General features: G+C 37.3%; 1 protein-coding gene across 3 annotated transcripts in view; it reads right to left on the minus strand.

Annotated features, from left to right (window-relative positions):
* The window catches only part of adgrd1 (adhesion G protein-coupled receptor D1), a 73,902-nt gene that overhangs the window by 35,133 nt on the left and 12,237 nt on the right, over positions 1-26,532 (minus strand). For all 3 annotated transcript variants that reach the window (XM_066689537.1, XM_066689535.1, XM_066689534.1), the window contains 8 exons: positions 25,203-25,358; positions 24,880-24,939; positions 23,688-23,808; positions 23,457-23,564; positions 21,056-21,131; positions 19,589-19,730; positions 7,559-7,632; positions 6,820-6,943 (listed from right to left, as the gene is read on the minus strand). In XM_066689537.1, coding sequence (XP_066545634.1) covers positions 6,820-6,943; positions 7,559-7,632; positions 19,589-19,730; positions 21,056-21,131; positions 23,457-23,564; positions 23,688-23,808; positions 24,880-24,939; positions 25,203-25,358 — 861 coding nt within the window. The remainder of the gene's footprint in view (positions 1-6,819; positions 6,944-7,558; positions 7,633-19,588; positions 19,731-21,055; positions 21,132-23,456; positions 23,565-23,687; positions 23,809-24,879; positions 24,940-25,202; positions 25,359-26,532) is intronic.

The raw sequence follows: 26,532 nt of genomic DNA on the forward strand, positions 1-26,532 counted from the left end.
CTTTTCTTATCACTCTCTTCCCATGTTTGTCCTCTAAAGCATTTGTTATCAGAGAGCTTTTGTAAAACACTCGAAAGTCTGACAGATTCTGCTGTGTTACCAGGAGCTGTGATGAACTGGGCGCAGCAGAGGACGTGGACATCGATCAAAAAAGCAAACAAAGCATCGCCCAACTTGGAGTGAACATTCTCAATACTGCATCGAATTCAGCCAGCTGAATTCTCCAAATCTATCCAAATCCCATTGGACGGCACTTCCCAGAACCACAAGATGTAATATAAAATGATGGGGGGGGTAAATGAAACCAAGGTCCCAGCTATGTCTGCAAGGAACAATCTTTAATGTATTAGTCTGAGCTGCACACATTTAAAGGGTGGGGGGAGGATACAGCTGTTTCAGTTTACATCTGTGGGTTTGATTGGATAAATATGTAAAGCATACATATCATTCCATCACCTTCTATTTTTAGACTCTCCACTCATTTGAAACAGAGATCTAGCGAGTGTAAATGACTCAGTTTTTCTTTTTAATCCCTGTCTGCTCAATGCCAGCCGTTTGACACCACACTCCAACCCAGGCATGTATAATTGAACAGAGGCCTAATTTAAGGATGTAAGGTCTGAAGTGATGTCGAGAACAGGGAGGTCAGATGCCAAACCAAACAACATAATAGAAACCATTTGACAACAAGCATGGCTGTGGGACTGCAGACAACTGCCCTTGAAAACTGAAATGTGAATTTGATTTGAATGAGGTTTGAAGGATTGAATCCAGCTATCTGGAGCAAAAAATAAATATGTATATGTCATAATCAAAGACATTAAAAAATGTGGAATGATAAAACAATCTGGTTTTAGTAGCATACAGAAAGACTTATTAAAATCAAAGTCGAATTAAATCCTTCAAAACATGGCATCATTATATTAGGGAAAGTCCAGAAAGTCCACTGTTTAAATCTGTGGTTACAGGTAGAGTTTCAATACCTGAAAAACAGCAGCAGCATGAAAAACATTTGGAACCTAAATCCTGCATCTAAATAATTAAAAAAAAGGTTCAAATGTTGTTGTTTTTTAAGTATGAACCAGCAGAGTGTAATCCTGTTAGTTTTACAACACACAAACAAAATACTATTGCAATAGTACCTGAACAAGACCTCAGGGATAATATTTAACAACAACTTAAAAGCTTGCCTTAGGATCCAGAGCTAATTAGAAGAATACTACAACGTTCAATATAACCTGAATGAATTGATTTCCCCACACAAGAGCGGCACCAAGATCATAAGCAGTCAGAATTTTCTCCATTTACACAGAAAGAGCTCCAGCTATACGACTATACTCATGGGGGGGGTGGGGGTGGACAGACATCCTGTTCAGTATCAGACTAATGGATTTCTACAACCCTTTCTTTTATATTATGTAGAGATGTTACAGGTCAAGAGATTCCACGGTACCTTCCAAAATAAACAGACTAAACAAACTAATGCGGCCCTGTACTCTTAGCTGTATAAACCCAGTTGGAAGGTGCTGGGTCTTCATTTACATAAAAAGTGACGCACTGGCTGTATTCTAAATCACCTCTGGAAATTACACAGACAAGCACAGAAAAGCACAGGAGCAACTGACAACCAACCCCATAACAAACACCATGCGGCACACTTGGACAAACTACATGCGTTTAGGTAAAGGACTGTCAATCATCTACTGCAAGCTGAACATGGTGCGCTTCAATCTGGCTTGAGCATCCTGCTTCAAATCCCCAATATGCTGGAGTTTGTCCAGATTTTCAGATCTAAGACTCCTCGTTGAAGTGATTAATAGCCCTGCCTAGAAAAACACAACGATCGCATCAGGCGTCTGGATTGAAATGCATGCAGACGGAAGAAACAGAAACAGGACCAGTTGAACAGTTTCTTTTTGTAACTTCTCATCATAAAATTCATCAATTGTCATGTCTATCTCTGAATGCAAACAATCCAAAAAACAACAACATGCATATTGCATTTTTCCTTTGGGGCATTGTAGATTTAGTGGCAGTTTTATTTTGGTTTCCCTTTGGTATTTTAAAAAGTCCGTTTTGTTCTTTTTTAGACATCGCAAGACTTTGGTTAAGGCCTGTATAAACTTAGATTGCTCCCTTATAATTAGAACGATCTATAAATCACTGCTTTGCAGAAACTGCAAGACAGTTCACATACATTTGGAAAGGATGAAGTTAGCCTCTAATTAGAATTTAGAAATTAGCGAATTATAGCATCAAATCTCAAAGCAGTGATTACCTTGAGCGTCTCCAGAGAATGTTCTTTTCTTTGAGAGAACCGAACAACAGCTTAACTGTAACAGAGAACAATTCTCTAGGGTACATTTTCAAAATAATGCTCCAATCTCCAAAATTACCCAAGGGATATTATTTCTGTTCACAACATCGAAGTAGCCTCATTAATTCCAATTCAAAATTATTTTCTATATCACGGCATATGAAACCCACGATGTAAGCCAATGAACTGTCTCCATGGAAGTCTACCAGTACAGTAACATACCCTGTCAGCCAGATGTCAGTGTGACAGGGGGGTGCTAGTCTGTTTCATGTCCTGCTCAGCTTCCTGATCTCAACCCCTTAGAATATCTCTGGGATAAACTCTCTTGGATGAATTGGGAAAAGGCTTCAGAGACTCATTTGGCTACAAGTGGCACAGTATTGCTCAATAGCTATCAATAGGATTGGAGCAGCCATTAAGGTCAAAGGTAGGTATACACCACATTCATTTAATTTGGAACAGCTGCTGCATTCTGCTGTCCCAGTATATTGTGTAACATAGTGTATATATGTAATTATTATGAATAGGATATACATTGAATTCACTTCCCCATCTTGCTTGTGTTAAAAGCTTGTTGTTAGGCAGACAGTGTTTCAAAGTGATTCAGTCTCCCTTTTACAGAAAAAACAGCACACACTCTGTATCTATAGCAAACCTCCCAAGAGAATATGCCAGAATCAAACCTGATAAAACAGATAAAAGAAATACAGAAAAGGCGACATAAATAAGAAATAAGTCAAGCTGGCAATCAAGCCAAAGAGAGCCTGAAGCTTATGCAGCAGACACCTTGCATCATTTATAAAAATGAAAAATGCAGGGGAATTAATTTGCTTAACGCACACACGCAAAAACAATTTCTTTAAAATCTCTGGGATCACTAGGAACAAAGCATAAGCTATTTATGGTCTATAAACATGAGAATACTGGTAGCATTTTGTGTTCATACAGTCTGTGGGAAAACATATCTAAATTCACTTCACAAGCAGTCAATAAAGATTATCCAATGATAATAACGGTTATCAAAAAGCACTCTGAAAAACAGGCTGCATGTATACAAATCACCGCAAACATACATACAATAGAATCACACATTTTCCATTTGGAGAAGTTGAATATGACACTGTATGCACTATCTGAATGCTTCAAAAGTGTATATAATTGTTTTCAGAGCTGAAGTCATACTTGATCATTGTAAGACGTGAATTTATAGTGCAGGTACTATTACCTAGAAATAAATGTCTCACTCTGGTGATCCAAGTGTCTGTTGGAGGCTACAGCGCTGCTATAAACAGACAGCGCTGTACGCTTATCAATCTCACAGACAGCCCTATACACTTATCAATCTCACAGGCAGCGCCTTCCTAATCTTTTCAGACCAGGGTAACACATGATGAATTCCTTACATATTTAGATTTATAGCAGCGTCGAACCAATAGAAGTGAATTTAAATGGCTGTTTATTGGTTACTGAAGGAGTATAGTCTCTTTTGCATTTGGATTCACTTGTAACTTAAAGCACCAGAAAAGCCTCTGGTGCCTTCGTTTTTTATTTCTGATTTTTGTGTTTTACATATACAAGAGCTAAGAAAGACACATATAACAATATAAGCTTTATAACACACTGTTATCATCATACATCTACACCTGATAAACACAGAGTGCATTACCCACACAACAGATAATTCTTACTAACCAGCACATAATTTAATTTCCATTTAGCACAGAAAAGGTATATATTTTATAAACCTGTTCTTTCCAATTCACTTTAAAAAGAAAGGTATTTCACACAGTAACCAGGACCAATCCACAAAATGTTCAATTCCAGCTGTTTCCTTAGAAATACAACTGGAAACTAGAAGAGTCTTGGAGGCTCTTGGCTCAGTCTTTTTTCTAAACTAAACTTCAAAAATAGCTACTACACCTGCCTGGGTTGAACAGCCAACAGCCAACATCGCATTTAAAATACATCTACCTTTTCACCTCACCATCTGTGACTGCATCAAGCACACATTTGGGTGATAGACTATGAAAAAGTTTCCTTACCCATAGCAGGTCTTAACAGCTGGATATTATAAATCATGTGCCCAATGACTAGTTTTTATCTGCCACCTGTGAGAGTTATTAAATAGATTCACAGTCATACAGTTTTACACGATCTCCCTTTTTCATATGGATGTCGTAATCTTTAGTAACTACGCCACGTTAATAGAGCCTCTGATTTTGTTCTCTTGTGTAGCCTATTTCAGTAATGGTCATGTCATTGTACTTTTGTTTGGTCATAGTGCTAGTTATATTAGTCCATTTATCAGTTGTAACAGGAGTAGTAGTAGCCAGTAGAGGTGGCAGTAGTAATAGTAGTAGTAAAAGTATGTATTAAAATCTGTATCGTATTTAAGCTTTTAATGGATTTGATGGATGAATATTTAAAAGCCTAAAATTTACTCCATGTGGATTCCTGGTAAACTTTTATATGCCTCTGTAATGCTTTTTCACTTGGAAGTTGTGGGGAAGGAGATGTAGATACATTTAATATATATATATATATATATATATATATATATATATATATATATATATATATATATATATATGTATATATGCAATGCATTTTAATTGCAGACTATAAGGCAACAAAGGGTGAACATTTTGACTTTCTATAGACACTGATTTTTTTTTTTTTAATTCATAGAAATTGGAAAGCAAAGCATTTCCCTGTCCTTTCAACAACTTCTGTCCACAAGCATTCAAAATGTCATATTACAATATATTACTGCGTTCTCTAAACAATTTCTTTGTGGGCTGCTCTTAAACATTTTCCAGTCACATACCCCAAACTGAGCTTTCCTTAATCTGTGACCACCAGTTTCCATCCATTGCTGCACAGAAAATCTGGGATTAAATTCAGGCAAGCCAGTTTTTTCTCTCTTTTTTTTTTACAACGCAGACCTTTTCCTTTGGTAGCTGATGACGTCAAGTTTAGAGGAAAAAAAACACAGCAATTTACAGTGCAAGAAAAACAGCAGGTGATGGAAAAGTGTGAAATGATGTACAGCACGCACTGCCTGATCAGATGAAAGCAGTGCCACGAAAAAAAACCAGAGGTTTAGTGACTTTTATGAGAGAAGTGCAGATTGAGAAATGTGATCTTAATGGAAACATAGTGTTAGTGTGCCCTCTGGGGTACCACTATAGCTTGGTGTATATTGAGCGTGTTCTGCTGCAGGGCCCGTGTTGGAGCCACTACTTCTAATAGCTTGACCCAGTGACAGAAATGTGCCGGTGGAAAGTAACATCTGAGCAACACATGCTGCAGAATCTCGAGCATCCTTATTACATCTCCACAGATAACACTGGACTGTGTGCTGATGTCTGATTGGTAACAAGGATGACCACAAAGTCCTAATGAATCCATGTATGAGTACCACAGGGTTAACACCTGAAAATCACATGCACTTCCTCTGAGCTCTGAACCTTATTAACCCTGTCCCTATCCCTGATCCTAAGTCTCACCGTCACTGCTATACATGTGATCAGCATCAGAGCTCAGAGGAACTGCATCTGCACGTGATATTCAGGTGTTATCCCCATGGTAGCCAAACATGAATTCATTAGGAACCTGTAGGAAGTCATTGTAAAGTGTGAGCCCTGACTTTGAAGCAAAAAACTGTTGTTGTGTAAAAGTTGCAACCAATCAGACATCAACACACAGCCAAGTGTGATTTGTGGAGCTCTGTCTACAAATTCCTTCATTAATTCAGAATCTGTGGCCATCACTGTAAAGTGTTACGAAGCTGGTATGGGGTATGGTCAACAGACGCACACACATCATAAATGTTATGCAAAAAACGGTTTCTAGGCAAGGTAAGAATGTACTCTAAATTTAAAGTTGCATGCACTTAAGGCACAAGTTGCTATAAAATGTGAAACTAAAGTTACAGAGCATTAAGAGAAGATTGGCAAATTTAAAAAAAGCAAAAAAAGGTAGTTCAGGAAGGCTGAATGTGCTCATATAACATAAGAATAAACAGAGTCCAATGTAGTAACCCTAGAATACAAATCCAATTATGGCAAATTACAGTTATAATTCATGTAGAAAACCCTGTTAGCCAAGAATGTGTATAAAAAAATAATAATTGCTCTTTAGTTCTTTGACTTGTCACATTCACTGAATACTGCAACCATTAAGCAATAGTGCCATCTAGCTAATGCTTCCTCTGTTACTGTCCACAGTAAATCCAGCAAGCAGAGCAAAGGGACTCGGGGGCCTACCAACAAGACTGGTGGTGCTGTGCCAAGCGGAACCGCTTTTTATGAAATAAGGGTGGATAATAAAGCAGAAGTTCTAAGGCAGTTCTTATAAAGGTCTCTCCAGCTCATGCCAGGAAATTAAAAATAAAAAACTTCTGAAAAGGCAGTCCATATTGTGTAGCCAACAGTTTTTAACGAGATAACAAAGTCTTTGCCATCCTCTGTCATAGATAGAGGGGGGGGGAATATGCTTACTTTGAGTGGAACCACTTGCATGAGGATGGCGAAGTTGGTGAGGTGATTACACAGGCAGACGGAGTAGGTGAGGTTCCCTCCCGACCTGACACAGCCTTCATTGGACCACTTTCCCTCTCCAGAGCTGAGAGAATACAAGACACAGAAGAGCGCTTCAAAGGGGCTGTGGCCTGAGCTATGCTCCATTTTTAGTCCATTTTATGTGTCAAAATTTAAAATTGGCGATTGACAAACTGAGAGCTCTCCAGTTAAACTCTCTAGTTAGAAGGGACTTTATACTAATGAAGAGGCTAGCTGGCCGTTGTTTAAGGTCTTTTATTTCATAACCTCACACTTCTGGAGCAGGAAGTGGGCAATGGGAAAAAGGAAATGCAGTCCTGTTGCTCAATACACACTACACACACGCCAAACAACAACATTTCATGACAGCATAATTAAGTCATTTAAAAGCACCCTAAGAATTACATTTTATTTAAAGGGTAATTTAACCCCTCTAATATAATTAAACACCATTGATTGCTAGCATACCCAAATAATGTAATATGGTTCAATCATTTATTTATAGCACCCTAAAACACCTCAAATTGTTATTAATTTTGCTCACACCTCAACATATGGTCCAAAAGACTTTTGGCATTAATTCTATATGTTAATATCCAATTATGTTTTCTGTATTAAAGGTTTATATTATCATTATTATTATTATTATTAAAAGAATAGCAAAATTATAGGCATTTACCTGTAATCCAGAAAGGCACAGTAGAGATGCACATCATTGCTTTGGTTGCCTGCATGGCCATTATGATCAGCACTCTGCAAACACAACACATAATTAATTGTAATTACCGACCATCCATACCTGTTTCTGCATAAAGAGTTTTCACAGCTTTAAGAAAACTGTAATAGCCTCCAGCCTGAATCATTTTTAAATTAGTTCACCATTCGATTCCAGGGACTTGATTTACAGCCGGTTGTATGTTTTCATCTTCTTGTGCCTGAGGAATTGAGTTAAACCAGGGGAACTGTCAAAATCCAGCATCAAAACCATTTCCCCTGAAATTGCTGTGCTTTGACCTAAACTGTGATTCCTATTCAGAAGAGAGTAGCTCACATGAATCTAGGGCACTCCACTTCACTTTTTGAAACCCTGGCTGGATGTAAAGGGTTCCACCTTCTGTGACTTAACACCGCGCACCTTCTACATAATTCAGCAGAACCCACTGTGTCCCCGCTCTGCTAAATTGAAGGGCAGAATTTAAACTTACTGTTGACAACAAAATTGCTTTTTTTCGTAAACAAGCGTTATGTGCTTTAGCTCTTAACTACAAGTAAAAAACAAATTGAGAAATCTTGTTGATCCACTGAGATAAATTCAAGTTCTTCCGATTTGCCACTATAACCCATTCTGAACGCCACTAGCATTGGGCTGATGTGCAATTTAAATTAAGGGCTCCTGAAATCAACCAGTGCGAAGAATCCTTTGATGGCACTGTGGCATCATCAATGCACCTCAAAAGAAATCGTAAAACTGATCAGCATACAGTAGCGTACTAGCCATAGTGGTCTAATTAGGATCCTAGCAGTGAAGAGCCATGAGATGCTTAATTATCGTGAGGAACTTTGAAGCTGCGTCACAAATCATAATGAGAAACGGTTGGCTGCAGCAGTCATGGCCCCCTTTTGCGATTTTAGAAGTAAATCAGCGAGACCAATTCCTGCATTGTTGGAGGTTGGTTCTATTAAACGGGTGGCTTCAGACGGGTGGTTTCAGATCTGCTCCGATTTTTTTTTTTTTTTTTTTGGCTCAAATCAAAAAAGTATTACTCAACCAGCACAGAGAGCTACACACATCAGAACCGGCCATCACACTAACGAGATCAGAACAGAACAGCTTATCATTCATTTTCTGAAGGTGATTATGATATTGTACAAAATAGGACCGAGACTCCCTACTGTCTTAAAGTGTTTTATTTGACTATAACTCACTTTTTCCATGTAATTCCTTAAATCTGATTTGGAGTCCCCTGGGACAGTGAGCTAATGGTTGAAGGAATGCGAATGTGGTAATTGGGGCTTGGCAATCGTTTTAGATTTAATCTTTAGGCTCTGTGGTCCAATTTCTAACAAAAACAGAATTTCAAAGCCTGGCAAACGGTGTACACCGGTTTTCTTTTCCCATTTCTTAATTGGAAAATTGGATTAACTCTATGTGAGATAATCTTCATTAACTTCTTTTTTCGGAAAAAATTATGCATGAATGCAATTCCAATTCCTGCAGCAGCAAATGGGATCGCTTATCTTATTCCTGCCCCACCTAAACACATTTCATTTCATAATCTGCCCTGGGTTTCTCACCCTCTTTAGTTAAATGTATTGAGCGTCCCACATCAACCACAATTTGTTTTTCTTTTCCTGCACTAACACAATTGCAAACAGAAAAACCACCGCACAACCATTCTTGTTAAACAAATATGTGGGTGCGAAGTACTTACCTCAATGCATGTTCAACATGTGCCTGGTACTAACCTAGAAACAGCTCTGTTTAAAGAGGTGTTGCAGACTTTTGTGAATTTATAATGGTCCTATGAGGTTTAACAACTTTAAAGGTCTTGTCACAGACAAATGGAGACAGATGTGAAGAGAACATGAAGGTAAAACGCTAAGCTGAAATAGGAAACAAAGTAACTAGACACACAAAAATAGGTAAGTGAAACAGTAAGCATGTTAATTTTAATATCTTAACTGATCCAGTGTAGAAATTCCTTCAGCTGTTCAAAAGCATCCATAGAATCAATAACAATAATTTCAATGAAAAACAGTTTCAATGAAAACAGCTGTAGTTCTGTTGATCGTTTCACCTTGGTGCCCTTTTATTGTCCTTTTGCCAAGACCCATAAACCACCTCAACTATTTATGTGAGTTTATTAACAAGAGCGATCTTTAAACAACCCTTAAAAATAACTTCAACTTTCAATTAGAGAAGGTGCACAAGTGCAAACCCTCAGAGCTTTTTATACTCAATTAAAGCCCAGCAATACAACCTTGTTCAACAGTGTTCCTCTGTTCTGTAAATGGCTTTTGATCCCAATATAAAAAGATGCAGGCAGGCCTTGGCAAAAGCTGCAATATAAGATTTCGTCTTTTTCCCCCACAGCATTATGTTTTAATTATAAACATTTGTGTATACACCAAAATGTCATCAGGCAGTTACATGCTGTGCTTGTGTGTATCGATTCCACTTGATTTGAGGTGATGACAGATTGTCCTTAGATTAATGTTACAAATAAAAGCACACATACAGAAAAATCAAAGTGACATATAACATTCAAACTCTCAAGGCCGTGTTAGCACACACCTATTTATAATTGGTACAGCACTGGTTAATTATTACATACTAAAGGCAAAGATCATGCAGTATTCAGCAACTGTAATGACTTCATACATTCTTGACCATAAATAAAGGCATTGTGCATAATTTGAATGACCCTGTGCCACTAAAGTGTTGTGAATAGAGTACCCCCTCTCTGTCTCCTGCTAATGTGAGGATGCAACCTACCAGCCCAGGCTCCAGCTGGGAAACACTGGCAGCCTTGAGTTATTCGTACTCATTTCACAGTGCCATTGAGGTCACAATATGGCAAAACTTAGAGGTTACTAATAACCCCTCAGAAAGGCACAATAAGCAAGATAGTGCCATTGCCTTAAAATTAACTTAACTTTAGCTAACAACATCCAATAAAGTATTAGAATAGGTCCATTGCTGGTAGGTAAATGGCACACGCTTAAACATCTCTCGATATTCCAAGTGCTTAAGTGGAATGTGAATGTATTTTTCCAAATCCTAATGTATTAAAACACCTCCCTTGTGGTTAAAATAATCTGATATGCTTTACTACTGCAGCAAGCCACAATTCTGCAGAATAGCACAATTAAGACAAAAAACAATATCAAATCATTCTCAGCACTGACGTCCACTCCCCACAAGTGCCTTGAAAAAACACAAAACAGAATCAATCTCTGTTTCTGCCGGGATACACTGTAACATTGGAAGTAAACGTCTATGGCACAGGTGTGGCATAACAGACTCTCAAGGGTCTGTAATGGCAAAGTTTTCCATTCACATCTTGAAACCTCCAGCCAAACATAAACCCAGTTAAGTTTTTATTGTGAACTGCGTGTACTTTCAGAATAAGTGGAAAAGCTAAAAGCAAAAAGGGTGGTTCAGGCAGTAGTACATTTCAATACCTCAACAAATAGGGATGCAGAAAACATCCCAGTTGTCTAAGTTGTATTTAAAAAGCATTATTATAAAATTATTTTGTCAGTCAGGCATTACGTATTATGAGGTATTGGTGAACAAAACACAATACAATTATTCTGAAGCAGAAAAACAAGCACGTAATGTTTACTTTTCCAACCACGACAAGCAAATTTGAAAAGGTAACCAGTTTTGTTACACAGAAAGACTTCCCTAGAAGGGTTATGATACCATGCCAAACACTAAAGCCGTTACTACTGTAGACTGTGTGTTTTTCAATTCCCCGTGCAATATAATAACGTCAAAGACATTTTAAGTAAACCTTCAGCAGAAGCTTGTCTAATAACCCCTTAATAAATAACCTTGAAGTAACACAGAGCATCTGCACTCTGTATAGATATAAAGAATGGAACAGAAAGAGAGAAACAAAGGAGAGGAAGAGTATTATTTCTCACACTGATGTTAGTTGTCTCAGATGGCATATTACGACACGGTTTGCCAAAAACTAATGTGTGTCATCTGACATGAAAGGCATTATGAGGTTCTCTGGCATGTGGCTCATCACCACATTGTGGTTAGGTATATTTTAGGAAGGCTAAGATCTATATAAAGTGCGCCTGGGTTCTAAATTTGTAAGGTTCTTGCTCTATGCCTTTTTGAATATTTATCCACACAAAAAAGTCAGAATTCCATCCTTTTATTTTAATGTTTTTTCTCTTCAAATGTCTTATAGCATGTCTATAATTAGGGACAAGGCCACATAGGGTATAATTTTAAGGGTATTCATTTTTATCTCCTCAGTATAGGGAAATAAATACCCCCTTCCTTGACAAACCTCATTTCAGTGTACAATGTAAACAGGCTTTATATGTTAACAGAGGTAGCAAGACAAAAACAGTGCTGCAGCTGCTAATACATTTCATTATTACAATCTAATTTGTTTTCAGATTACTAGAGAATTACACACATATTCAGTTTTCTCATTTTGATTTTACTCAGTATAAAAATAAATAAAAGGCGCTTAAGATTTTGCCCAACACATAAGAAAAGCTATTAAATTACTTGTTTGAGGGTTTCATTTTAGTTCGGTTGCATGAATAACCCATTGCGGTCTATACTGTCTGAAAAGTTGAAACCGCATGCATCATCTTCCCCAAGAAACTGTTTATCAAAGCTAAGTTTTCTATAAAAAACAAGATATTTTATTCCCACATGTCTGACATGTGAAACAATTCTTTCAAATTTCCTTCTTAAGTGAAAATCAATGTTGTGGTACAGCTCGGACACCCGCCCCCCGAAGAAAAAAATGAAATGAAAGAAAGAAAAGCTATTGTCACTCTTCAATCTTTCAACACACATTTCACAGCAAGATACCCATTAAAAGGGATTCCGTTTCGTCCCCAATTTGAAAAATCCACTGATAATGTCATACAAGGGGAGATGAAAATGAAAGACATTGAATATGAAAGGAGGTCTTAAATTATCAGAACATTTGACCAGAACACACAGGTCCAGATGAAGTCATGCTTTCTGGGGAAATGTAAGCCATGCAGCTGTGCTGTGTGGGATCGCACAAACACACCAGAAAGGTAGTGGTTATCTGTAGTGAAGTGCAGAAGAAGAAAAAGTGGGACGAATACAAACCAGGGATTAATTCAGGTGCTAGAAGCCAAATAGTTATGTCATCTTGGTAGTGCATCTTCCTGGACACTTTTCTACTTTATACGATCACTAACATATCAGATAGCTTAAAATTCAAACGTTCTGAAGTCCTGATTTGGAAGACTTATTACTTGGTTTACCTATTATACCTATGCCTCCAAAAATATCACGAAGCTGGGAGTGTAGTTGTGGTTCATGGTGTCAAACATACTGAGCCCAGTCTTGATCTCATCCTCGTAGAGCCCTTCTGAGATTAACTAACTGGTGACTCAGGACCAGACCGCAGAGACCGGCCTCTCTCACTGCTCTGCAAAAATTCCTATGGAATATTGGCACAGCGTAAATTCAGTCATTTTTAAAAGTATTGCATCAATCATTAACACCAAGTGTGGGCCTGCGCTCTATAACAGAGAACAGTTCTCTTTTGTATGTTTTTTGTCTCTCCAATACGTTCAGTAACATAGGAAATATTGCCCTACCAGATCCACAAGGCAGATTTGAATTAAAGGGAGGTAAGACACAGCCTGCAGTTAAAAATCATATTTGCAGCCCTGTGGCAGTGACAGTGTGGAATGTTACCGATCAAATTCAATTGCCACAGATGTAGCAGAAAAATGACTCCAAATGAGGCTCTGATTTAATATACAGGTTTGTGTTAAGTTAGGAAGTGCCAAATTCAGTTTACTGTAGTAATGAGAAGAAGAAAATAATGCCACAGTGTTCCATAACGAGGAGAGAAAGCAAGCGCTCCCAAAAATAATAGAGCGCTGCGACTGAATTCTGTGAAAATGTCACACCTGTCATCTATGCAACAGCACACAGTCTAATAAACTGATAGAACAACATTTAGCGGTAGCCCTGACCTCTGGGCACTTCCCCGCATCTAGCAGTAGAGTGATATTAATGCAGCTGATTTTTCTAAGTCAAATTACAGCACCATTACCAACGGGGCCAGATTGCTCTTTTCACTTCCAGATTTTCGGTGCACAATTCCTGGCAGGGAAACAGTTTCTAGTGCCAGACTTCCATCTGCAATTGATCAGTTCACTACTCAAAGTGAGAGTGCGTTTTTCCCACAGGATTTGGGTGTGTTCTGAGAGTTATAAAAAGCCACTGGCAGTTGAGACTGGTTATTATTGTGGTATAAATTACTGATACTAACTTTGGCTGGGCTCGTTAAAAAACCAACAGAGTTTAGTTCAACGACGCGCTTATACCTAGTGCTTTTTATAAATGGCTTTTTTTTTTAAACACACCATTCCATTTGTAAAACCTGGACAAGAAAAGCCCATACATTCAAAAGACATTTATCTTTTTTAATGAATGCTGCAAGTATATCATAAAGTGTAATGATGACAGGAGGTTAGAGAAAGGAAAAATATAAGCCACCAGACTTTTACTCTTACTTGAACACCAACCTTTTACTTTGTTTGTTTCAATCGTTTTAACTTTTGTCTTGAAAGCCAATGAAATATAACATCGATTAAGTGACCAAAAGATGTTGGACAACTGATATAGATATAAAGAGGCACCATCCCCAATCATCAATGCACCGTGTTCAGTATTACTATGAATGGGGTTTACAGCTTGGGGTTTACAAAGAAAATGCATTAGACAGATCCTTTACAATTCCCATGATTTGTTTTCCAATTCAAGTACATTTATTAGGCTGTAAAGAAAAGCCTTGGTTGTCAAAATGTGTGTATTTGTAATCTTGTAATTTGAAATATGGCGCAACAGAGGCATTTATTCCAAAATCATTATTTCCATTCTTCCATTTATTAATGTTTAACTGTGCCCCCACCCACCACCCCAAATTTAAAAAAACCTCACACAATAATTAATCATGGCTGCTGCCAAAATCAAATCAACACAATGCAAAGGCAGGCGTGAGAAACTCCACAAGTCATAACATACTATTGATACAAGTGGTTCTCAGGATTGGGTGGAGGGATAGTTTTACTGTTCAGCCCCTTCCTCCATTGTGATTTTAACTTATTTAAAGCCTGACAGTAAATTAATATTATCTACCATCGTGTCAATTTTATCTCCATTTTATCTTTTGTTGGCTGAATCTTTCTCATTCTGTGTCTTCCCACATTGAAATCTACACAGTGCAAATTCCAGGGCCATCATAGCAACGCCTCACAATGCAGACATGGGCTTCCCTTCAGCAAGACTGCAGCGCAGCCCCCAATTAAGGCAAATTCTTGTGGCTGCGGTCTATTCTCCAAAGGACTGCATGTTTAGTCCACCCAATTCAAATAATTTCTGAACTTAAACTGACGCAAACATTAAACACCACAGAGACTAAAGAGTGTGCTCCTTGTTTGGAAGGCCTGGGGTTGTAAATATCAAGCAACACATCAGAAAATGCACAGGATTAATTAATATTACATAGATACTGTTAACCCCAATGTGTAGGGCAAGATAGCTGCAATCATTACAGAGTACAGCACAACACAGAATTATACAAACAACTAAACGACTCTGTGTTAAATTACAAATGTGTGAATTACATTCAAGGGAACAACACTTCGCTATCCCAGTGGAAAGTTCTCTTAATGCATTTGCAAAGGTTATTTCTGAGTACAAATACCTCTGCCCTGAAATCAGACATTAAAAGAAAAGGCCTGAGATTGATCACAGGTTGTTGTTTTTAGCTGTTATTAATGGGGAGAGGCCGAGCTGAGGTAACCATGGAGCGGGAGAAAAAGTCTGCAAAAAATGGCACAGGCTGACAGAAAGGCACTCCCGAAACAAAACTCCCTTTTCACGATTGCGCTCCAGCTTTAATTAACTGGATGTACTCACCCCATAGCCCCTTTTGTTCATCTGAGATTTAGGTCTCTTAAACAGTGATGGTTAACACCAAAGAGGTCAGCGCATCCCCTATATCACAACCGAATGGCAGGAGTGGCTACAAACTTCCAGAGTGCGTCTGGGAAATACGGTAAAGGTGAAGCGTGCAGTCCCTAAAGACGGTGTTGTACAGCCTGGATTGTGTTCAGATCTGCGTGGAAATGGAAAACGGAAGATATCCCAGCTCCTCAGGTCCTTGAATAAAGTGTAAGCGTTCTGCATTTCTCTACCATTGCATAAGAAACTTTCTTCTCAAAGTCACTTAAGAAACCAAACACACAGGGACCGCCTGAGACCTGACCTATGCCTCCTATGTTCCTTTAATATGCCACTCTTCAAAGAAACCATTGTAATGTGTACTAAACTAAACCAATTTTCGATGATGGTGTAATACACGTCAATGAAAATACAAGACTCACATCAGATACTCTGTACCTTCAGATGACGAGGATTAAGTTAATTAGTAAATTATTCTTATTGGAACATATTAGGGGGAGGAAAGCATTCATTGTCAAAATTCTAGTAAAAGCCAGAAACTTGAAATTGCATCATCGTATTTAAAGCACTTAGGTCATCTTTTTGACTTGAGGTGCACAATCACTATTTTTTTTTTTATATTGCAGCAGCTTTAATCAGGATTTTGTTCATTTCAAAAGCAATGCACAGACTAATAACTCAGTCCCATTAAAATCACTGCCAACAGTCAAGTGTGCTGGTATGCATCTGCAACAATCCAAAAAAGGACAAATTCTCTGGCATTCAAACTAAGAAAGGAGATAGGTGTCTGGTAAAACAAACACAATAATCATTTGACAAGGATAATGCTGGGTAATTACAAAGTAAACATTTCTTGTTCTGCGGAAAGTATAACAAAATAAGCTGGGATGGGTTAGCTAAGCAGAATGGTTTTCATTCAGTTCTGAAAATGTCTCTTTACAAAAAAGTCTTTTGATGTCAATTTATTTTAATAGTAACTGAATATTTTCTGCCTGGAAGCTGCTGTAGCTGGAAAAGCATTTGTGCACAGTGAAATGGACTGTATCTACAGCTGAGTATTTCTTGCAGTTAGTAGAAAGAAGGCCGTACTTTATTTCAATGATTTGTCTATTAAAATCACTAGATACTTTTCCCTTTTTCTTTTTTAAGCCAATGCAATACTAACACAAATTTATTTAATATGTCAAGTATTTAACAGGATTGAAATATACTGTATCCTCTGCAGAATAATTGAATTAATCCAGCTCTTGATTCAGTCATACTTTATCAAAATAATGAAAATAATAGCAGATCAGAATTTTTCCCCTTATTAATATTCAGTAGTACTGTATGGACTGAATAGGTGAAAACATAGGGCAATATAATGCTTTATTTTAGTGAGAGAATGCCTTGACTAGATGCTGCTGTGACTGCTGTTTTGATTAGCGTTCAGGAGATAAGACAATGTACAACATAGACGTATGTAAATATAGTTCATTTTGGCCTAGACTTGCTTGACTAAGGGAACGATGGTCAAGGGGATGAGGCCTGCAGAACCACCCACCCACTAGGTGGAATGGACCAGAGAGCTACTGGATGGAGGAGTGATGAAAAAGAAAAGGCTGCTGGGAAAGTGACTTTGTAGCCAGATACAAGTTAATTCATATGTCTTCATATAAATCCACAGTTTATGTTGGTTCCTCTTTTCTTTGTTGTATTTCAGTAAGATTGTTCATGTAGGCCAGGCTGTAATATATAATACTGAAATCCACAATAAAATAAATTAAATCACAAAATATATACAGCTCTGGAAAAAATTAAGAGACCACTTAACATTGTTTTCTGAACGTGGAGTGGTCTCTTAATTTTTTCCAGAGCTGTATATATATATATATATATATATATATATATATATATATATATATATATATATATATATATATATATACACATGTTGGATGTGTGTAACTCAAGAACAATGAAAAACATGTCCAGGTTGGAGGATTGCTGCGATCCACTATTAAGCGTAGGTTAACCAGTGCCATACATGTTTTATTAAGACGCTCGAATCATTGGTATTCATTTAAATTTTTGAGAGCATTTCCCATGGAAAACTGGCAACTACACACATCCTTTGCTAAATCCCAGCCATAATGACTATCAAAGCAAAAGAGTATGCTGTCCATAAAGTGAAATAATGTTCTGCTTTTAAGAGAACCCAAGGTTCAAATTTCGATAATTACATTTTTTTGTATACCACATGTTTCGTTAATAAAGAAAAAAATAAACATGGAGATCAAGGGTATTATTAAAAATAGATTTCCATTCAGAATGCTGGCAAGTACCCAAGAAAACATGCTTTTGGACACGAACAGGCTTTTGTCCGTGAGGGATATTATTCCTCTAATACATGATCAGAGTGTCGTAAAAACACGGCTAAAAAAAGAAAGAAAGTCAAGCAGAGAATGCCATATGTAAGTGAAATGATTTTCATTCAGTAGCCCTGTGGTTTCCAATCCTGGTCTTGCAGAGCAACTGGATCTTTTGTTTAATTCAAAGCAAGTGCACTATCACACCTGCAGAGGGTCACAAGCAGACAAGAAATATGAGAGGGAAGAGGCACTTGCAGTCTTATTTGAGCAGCTCCGACGCCACCAATCATAACCTACATGGATTAGAAAGGCTACCACTGTCGGTTTGATAATTCAGCATATTTTCGTTTCATTTTCACATTTCAAAGCCATTGTATTGATACTCTCATAAAGGTATAAATTGTGATAAATTATAAAAATGAAATAAAGAATACTTATCAAGCTGATGATTAGAAACTTGGATTTTAATTATCTGAAATAGAATAACATTAGCACTACTCCTTTCAAAGAGGATTCATCAGTCCTGATCCTTGAGGTCTTTCATTTGTTAAAATCTTAATTACTTAGGCTAATTAATCCCTTTTAATTAAACGATTGCTCAGATAACATATTATTTCCCTGCTTCCAGTTACATTGCTAAAAAGTGTCTGGTGATTAACGTTACATCTGTATTAAGTGCTGCGTTTCCGAAGTCACTTTATTTAGCTATACTTTGACAATGTCCAGTTATGTGGAATCAATGCAATTGGCCCCACACAAAACCCACAGCCTGTCATGAAATGGTTTCACAGTGTACCAGTCACCCTAGTGTCAGAGCGTCAATTAACCTATTAAGAGGTGGCTAGATACCAAATTTCCATGACACAAGTCGGGGTCAGAATTCAAATCTTTCTGTAAGTGAAATTCCTTGGCAACAGTACACCTATTTCTGAAGGCATTTTAAAATATCTAATTATGAAAATTATTTAATTAAAGGTTCCATAAGTAATTAGGAGTTGAGCTGGAAAGAAAACCAGATACTGCAGGGAGTCCTTTAGACCAAAACCAGGAACTCTGCATTACAAATATAGAACGTCTTTAACCTAGTCAAAAAGAAAAAGGATTTGTGAATAAATACTAGGTTCTGAAAGAGGTCATTGTACGCACAAAGTAAGGGGTGTGGATTAAATTACCCATCCATGTTGTGCATGCTGAATCATCATGTTTCATAAACACTTGGATCAAAATTGACGCGCAACTGGATGAGCTTGATGAGCCAAATTGTCTCCTTATGTTCTGAAACTGCCTTATGTTCTCATGTGCAGAAAATACTTCTTACCAAATATTCGTAATTGCTCAAACGACTGAATCCCAGAAAGGGCAGAACGTGAAATACCTGCTGCACTGTAGAGCTAAGTTCCCATAGATCTCAACATCATCACGAGAAAGGTGGGGGAGGAAATAAGATTTGCTGGTGTGACATGCAAAAGAGAACTGTACATCGAAACAAGTGGAATCATCTTGGGGAGGCCTCCATCCAGCAGTGGATCGATATAGGCTGATGAAGATGAGGATCCCAAGACTATATTTAATATGTTTAATAGATGTACAGCAAAAACAAAACTACATCAATTCAATAATGCAGCAAACCATCACTTACCAGTAAGTGTGTGAGGACAATTTTGATGACGGGAGACCCAGAGAGGTTGATGGACAGAGCAGGTGGGGGCTCCACCTTCAGGGAGATGAGGTAACTGGTCACTTGGATCTTGTAGTCTTTATAATCAGCAGCCTCGTTAATCCTACAGAGACCACAACACAAATAAAAACATTAGTTTACCAGGGTCACTAGGGTTGGTTGTAAAAGGAACAAAACTAAAAACTCTATTGCCTAAATAATACCAGGGGGCACTTCTTTCATATCCACACAATCTATTACATAAAGGCATAAAGAATTCACCTGCCTACTGTTACTATATAGCCTTCATTTCCTTTGGCTATTTACTTTGGCCTGCATCTTCAGGTTCAACTGTTATTCTTCCTAACATATTTCTGCTCATCCATCACACTGCACTTCCTCTGCAATTTATTGCTCAACTATCGCACCCGTCACACTAAATGGAGTTGCCAGCTAATCAGTTTACGAGGTGTGGATGTAAATTAGCATTGTAACCCCTCCAACAGCACAACCCACGTCATATTTACAAGAGCCATCTCCATATATGTTGCATTCCATATCTTGTAGGACAAACAAATAAATTACTATCCCCCTGCAAACATTGCTCAGTATCTCCCAGAAATTGTGTGCATTCGATTACATATGTGAGAATAACAGGAGATCAACTGCAAGCTGTTATCTAGCAAAGTATAGAAGACAATATACATCTTTTTATGATTGCTTTTCGCCCGTTCCACTGCTTCTCAGCGTATGTGTGTATTATTGAAAATCGATTTTAGTGTATTTCATTATTGTACAGTTTATATTACTGATGCTTCAGATACGCTGCTAGCTGAATCACTGTATGAAATAGAAGTGAAGAAACAAATGTTAGTAATGCTTTGCAATATCATAAATATTTTTAAAACAATAAAATGTCATTACTAGGGTCCAAATTATAGCAGAAGCAAATCTACATATTACAAGAGCATAAGGATGCCTCTAACTTAAATTGCCCCTAAATCATATTTGCACTGTTGGTGAATAGGTTATCTTTGGCAACCCAGTGCATATAAAAGGATTTATTATACACGCAAAAGCACAGATGAATGCCAGACATGTAATTTACAGTGTCCATCTTAAAACTATCAAAACATGATAAATATTTATGTCAGGGTTTATCTTGTCTTTGGAAGAGCACTGAGAAAACTGAGAATTTAAGAGCGAAACAAGTGATGCACATATTCCAAAAAGGAAACAAGATTATCTGTAAGCTTCAGACACGGGTGGAACTCGTACTGGTGGTATTTATATTAATATTTGTACTTTAATTGTGTTGGCTGTAATCCACCTTTGGGTGTGCATGGTATGGTATTTACAGTAATGGTATTTTATACTCACACATGAAAATGATTAAGTCACTGTTATTGATTTCTACGCTTTGATGTATGTAATGATGACAGAACTTACTTTGTACTGAGCGGGTCGATTTGCTTGTAGTAATTATGCATGGTGTGATAGAACAGGCCCACAATGGTGGTTTGAGCTGGGGAAGAATGAGAAGACAAAAAAAGCTGAATAAATTAATCTGTAAATTGCCAAAAAAATCACAGAGTTGTAGCTTACATTTTCACCATGCTGTGAAAATACTTGCTATCTGTACAAAATTAATTAGCACTCACTTGCAGCTGAATTCACACTCCGAAACTAATAGGAGTCTTGTTTGCTCACATTTGGGTGTGATTACACAGCTGCATGCCATGTGTCCAAGCTATATAAACTTTGTGCTCCTCAGAAAAGTATATACAGGCTGGATAAGTAGCCAAAGTAGCCAACAATACAGTCTTGCCTGGTCATTTTTCACATTTAGATTTTGAATAATACATTGCGCAACTGTCTTTGAAACAAATATCAAGACAAAGAACTACAAATCAGACACAGCTCAGTGCCTTACCTTACCTAGTAAGAAACCCCTTTTAGAAGATGTACCAAAGTACAAACAAATATTTTGGGTATTGTCCTTGTCTTCTTGCAATTGTTTTAATTTTTCATAATGCGTTTAAAGAAAAGAAAAGATCAACAAGCTCAGACACTGGACCGCTACAGTGTTTGAAAGAGACCTTATTCCTGTGCCTTAATAAAGCAAGACACTGTCAAATTAAACACCGACCTGTGAAAAGTCTGATAAATCATCTTTCATTGTCATGGAGGCTCTCTTCCAGCAACATGTGTAACTGTAGATGAGAATCGTGCTCCCCATGTCTCAAGCATTTTTATGAAAGCATCCAACCAAAATAACAGCTAAGGCATCCCTGCATTTCCTGTCAGTAGGAGACTGTCTACATAGTGTACTTAAAGCCCAGATGAATCACATGACACAGACAGTAAGAGGTGACCAAAACATCTGGGGACAACATGATGTAAGGAGATGAGAGAACGTGGCAGAAGGCATGCAGCTATAAGCAAGTCATTTTTATTACTTCCTGGGTTGTGGATAGAACAATAACAATAACATAATTTAGGAGATACTTCAAGACAAACAATTGGCCAGAGATGATGGCATCAAAAATTGCTTTTGTAGAGTCGCCTATATAAAGCCCTCAGTTTTACATCTCCCTCTAAGAATCAAGGTACAAATTTTGCACCCAAGTACAAAGACAATCTTAAAAAAATATCAATATATATAAAACAATGCTTTAATGATTATTTGACACCTTGCTGCTTTATATGCACTTAGCTACATTATAAAACCTCTGCTGGACTGCTTTAATGAAGCATTCCATGTGTTCCATTAATAGTAAATGGATTTTGCAATCAGGGACATTTATATTGCATTTCTGATAATGGTATTTTAATAGATTATTAAAATTGTTCATTTAAATAGTTCTGTAATATGTATTTAAACCCAAAAGGATGATTAACATGTCAAAACCTATTTTGCATTGGTTTTCTATGCTTATTCAAAGGAGAGAGAGATCCATTCAGATGCAGTTTGATTGCAAAGTCATTGATTGAACATCTTAAAGCAAAATGGCCTTTATGGATAGTTCTGTGCAGTTGGAAAAAAGGTTCTTCCCCTTAGAAGTTTTAAGACAAATATCCGTCAGATCCGTCAGACTACAGTGCCATAAGAATGGACAACACTGCTGCGAAGAGGAAAAAAATGTTGAATTTACAATGTGTTTTATCTGTTACTGGCTTGAATACTAATGAGTAGGAGTTTTACTAATGTACATTCCAGAGACTGCTTCCAGAAATCAGCGTGGGCTTATTTAATGTACAATTTGAGAATTAGTCACCGCTGTTCCTTACACAGCTGTGTAATAAAGGGGAAAGAATAGTCTCAAGTCCTAACATTCAATATTGATTTACAGTACAGTAGTTCTTATTAATGATGCAGAGCCCTTAAAGCAAAGACACTCAGTCCAAGGTTGTCTCTGTAAAAAATGTAAAAGGACCATTTGTGCCTTTTGAATTTTACATTCAGTACAGTGTTGTCATACTACCTAATGAGGTTATGATTTAAATTTTGTGGGAGGGGAGGTTGCAAAAATCGATTCATTTCTATGGCCCATTCCATATATAATACATATTTTTATACTACTCTTTCTGAATACATTTATTTTAAGTACTCCCAAATTTGCTCTTGGAAGCAAAAAATATCTGTCACACAGGCTTTTTTTTCCACACAGCTGCCTCGTGTAACACTTTTTAGTTCCCCCTGCACACTTCCTCCGTACCAGGATGTGCTCAGAAACGACCTGTTCTTAAGGACGGGCAACTGTTTTAGCACACTTAATTCCCCGTAAATATATTACTGTCACAAAATGCAAATCCTCATATTTGGAATGACGGAGAAACGATCACTTACAGTTGTGGTTGAAAGCTTGTCCTGGAACAGAGATATAGTTCTTGCCAAGCATAGGAAAGCGGTAATGTGGCAGACTGATGCTCTGAGGGATTTTCACAAGAGAATAATCTGCAAGAATAATATAAAATAATTTTGTATTGACAATGTGGACATAAAAGTAGCGCATAGGTAAAATATGTCCTATAAAATCAAATGAAATGAGAAATTACAATAAGAACCTTTCAACCGTACCTGCTACTGACGAGGACCCATCAATGGATATCACAGCTTGGGAACTGAACTCAAGGTTGTACACCATGTGTAACATCACTTTATCAACTGTGTCAATCAGGCCACTGACAACAGGGGTTGACTATGACAAAAAAAGACGTTACAAGGTTAACCCTTCATTTAACTCTTCCTTCAATCAACCAGACAATATGGTAACGACAGACAGATGCTACTACCACCAGCGAAGGAGGTGCATGGAGCAAAATAATTGTTCTGGTAAAGTAGGCATCTTCTAATCCCCAGGATAAATCAGCACGAAGACGTTTAAATATAAAGTCTTTAAGAAATGTGGAGAATCATGCATAAATACACACATAATACACCTACATAATACCCCTTACAATAAAATGTGATGCAGTACCCTCTGCAGTGCTCTTGACAATGTCTGGCAGACTACCCACTGCTACTGCAGCCAATTCTAGTTCTGGTTTTAAAGCACTGTATTATAAATCATTCAGGAATTTAATACTATGTTTTACGGAAGATCAATATAGAAGGCACATATTTCTTTTATCTTACATGATAAAGAAAAAGAACTATGGTTAATCAAATAAGTAATCCAGATATCACTGGAGATACTACATGTATGGAATTGGAATGGAATTGTGCCGATATATCCAGCATATCAAAAATGCCACTTTTAAAGCTGTGCATCCATAATCATTTTGCTTCAAACTACATATTCAAGCTCACAAACTCACCCTATCACCAAGTGTTAAGGGCTTCGGTTCAGACACATACATTAATGCGATTGCTGTTTTAATAACTAAACCAATTACACAATCCTTCTTCACTAGATCATAGATTAGTGATGATTTTTGGAATGATGTGGAAATGTGTCTGTGTAACTTTTAAAGACTACTTTGGGTTCTGTGTAGATTTGCTGGAATGTGCTCAAGTATTGAAACATCTGTTTCAGAGTTTCATCATCCCATTAGCCATTATGCTACATTTCACATCAAACCACAAGCTTTTAGATGTTGTTTCTGTTTCATTGTCAAACATACTTGAATTTATTTTTTGGTTTATTTTATGCGAGACTCATTTATGGGCCTCTCAATACTGCAAGCATTTCCAAACAGGTCATCCACTTTAGCAGTGAAGCTTTGTGTTTTCAGGGAAATTGATCCAGATGGAAATTGCCTGATCTTACCTCGGCAGCATCAGGCCAACCAGGCAGTGAAAGCACCTCTCCAACGCTTTTCAAGAATGTCTGAAAAATAAATCAAGGGATAGCTGCAGTATTCGCCATTCCCCAGCAGGAAAAACACTAGTGGCATCTCCAGCACACTACTAGAGTAAGCTGAGAGTACACTTTCTGTCAAAAATGATTCATAAGAGACACAAAATAGGAATAGTAAAAAAGGAAGCACTCCAAAGAACTGTCTTAAAACACAGGACTTTTCAACATGAGCACCAGGAGGGACGTATCTGTCTTTGTTGTTGAAATAGGGGTTTTGTTAAAAGAAACAGTACCTCAGTCAGGTTGGAGGCGGTTGCTTGGGGAATGGTCTTGTTTGGAAGTTTGGTGGAAAATAACTCCAAGGCGCCCAGCATAGGCGCTGGGTACTGGAAGTTCTGGATCTCCTCGGTCAGGTTTATAATAATCGGATGGTAGGCGTCCATAGATACCTGCAACACAAAGCAATGAAGGAGAAAAACACACACACACACACACACACACACACAGAAAAGAAAAAACAAATGACAAGTGGTGACTCTTGGTCTTCACATCAAAGCAAGGTGTTTAGCTTGCCGAAGGCATTTTAAAATAGATGCTGGATTCCACCACTCTTTTAAATTAAATTAAAAACTATTGTGTTTCCTCTTCTGCATCACTTGCTCTTGGGTCCTATGCCAATCACTGTGTATATATATATATATATATATATATATATATATATATATATATATATATATATATATATGCCTTAAATGGTTTTAGATTTATGAATAACTTTGTATCTAACCACATTTTGGATTGTCCCAGCAGCATTGACCCCGGCTGTACTGGTCCTGGTTGACTGAACGTCTGAGCCTAATTGTGATATAGTATACTGCATGCAACTTTAAATACAAATCCACAGAGATTAATAATCTGCGTTTAAACATATTTTACTCTTGGAAACACAATCTAATGGGCAGCAAAGTAGAACTATATTAAAGAGAAGAAAATACAAATCAAAAGTGTCTTTTAGAAACGTGGGACTTTACAGCTCCATACCCCAAAGGAGACATTTCTTACTATTTAATAGCGAGCTAAATGAGTGCTTTTACTTTTGTAACGTTGGATCTTTAGAGCAGAGTTAATATTTAGTATGATGTCTTTGCGTGATCAGACTATGTAACTACGTAACCATTATTTTGTTTTTTCCTTTGTTTTTTATTTTTTGCTTTCCCTCACAGTTTAAAGGTTTATGAATGCCTATCTGTTTATTGACAACCAACACTCTGGGGTTCCTAAGCACAATGTGACAGATGACGAATTGACAATTGTGTTTATAATGACATTTTTAGTAGTGTTATTGCTTTGGTCCACCCAAAGCAAATCCTATAAAAAGATGATGTTTCCATTACCCTCTCATATCTTTACTTTCTTACAACAGGGGGTTAATTGATTTTTTTTTTTTTTATCTTGAAATAATATTGCTCAGTCTCACCCATCTGTTTCTTCAAGTAAGCTAAAGTACATATACGTCCATGTTTTTTGGAGTTCTGATCTGTAATTCTAGACTGTATTGCACTTTTAGAGTGCTCTTATGTTTTGTAAGTCACCCTGGATAAGAAATAAATAATAATAATAATA

The sequence above is a fragment of the Amia ocellicauda genome, chromosome 17, assembly GCF_036373705.1.
Source record: "Amia ocellicauda isolate fAmiCal2 chromosome 17, fAmiCal2.hap1, whole genome shotgun sequence".
NCBI classification, from domain to species: Eukaryota; Metazoa; Chordata; class Actinopteri; order Amiiformes; family Amiidae; genus Amia; species Amia ocellicauda.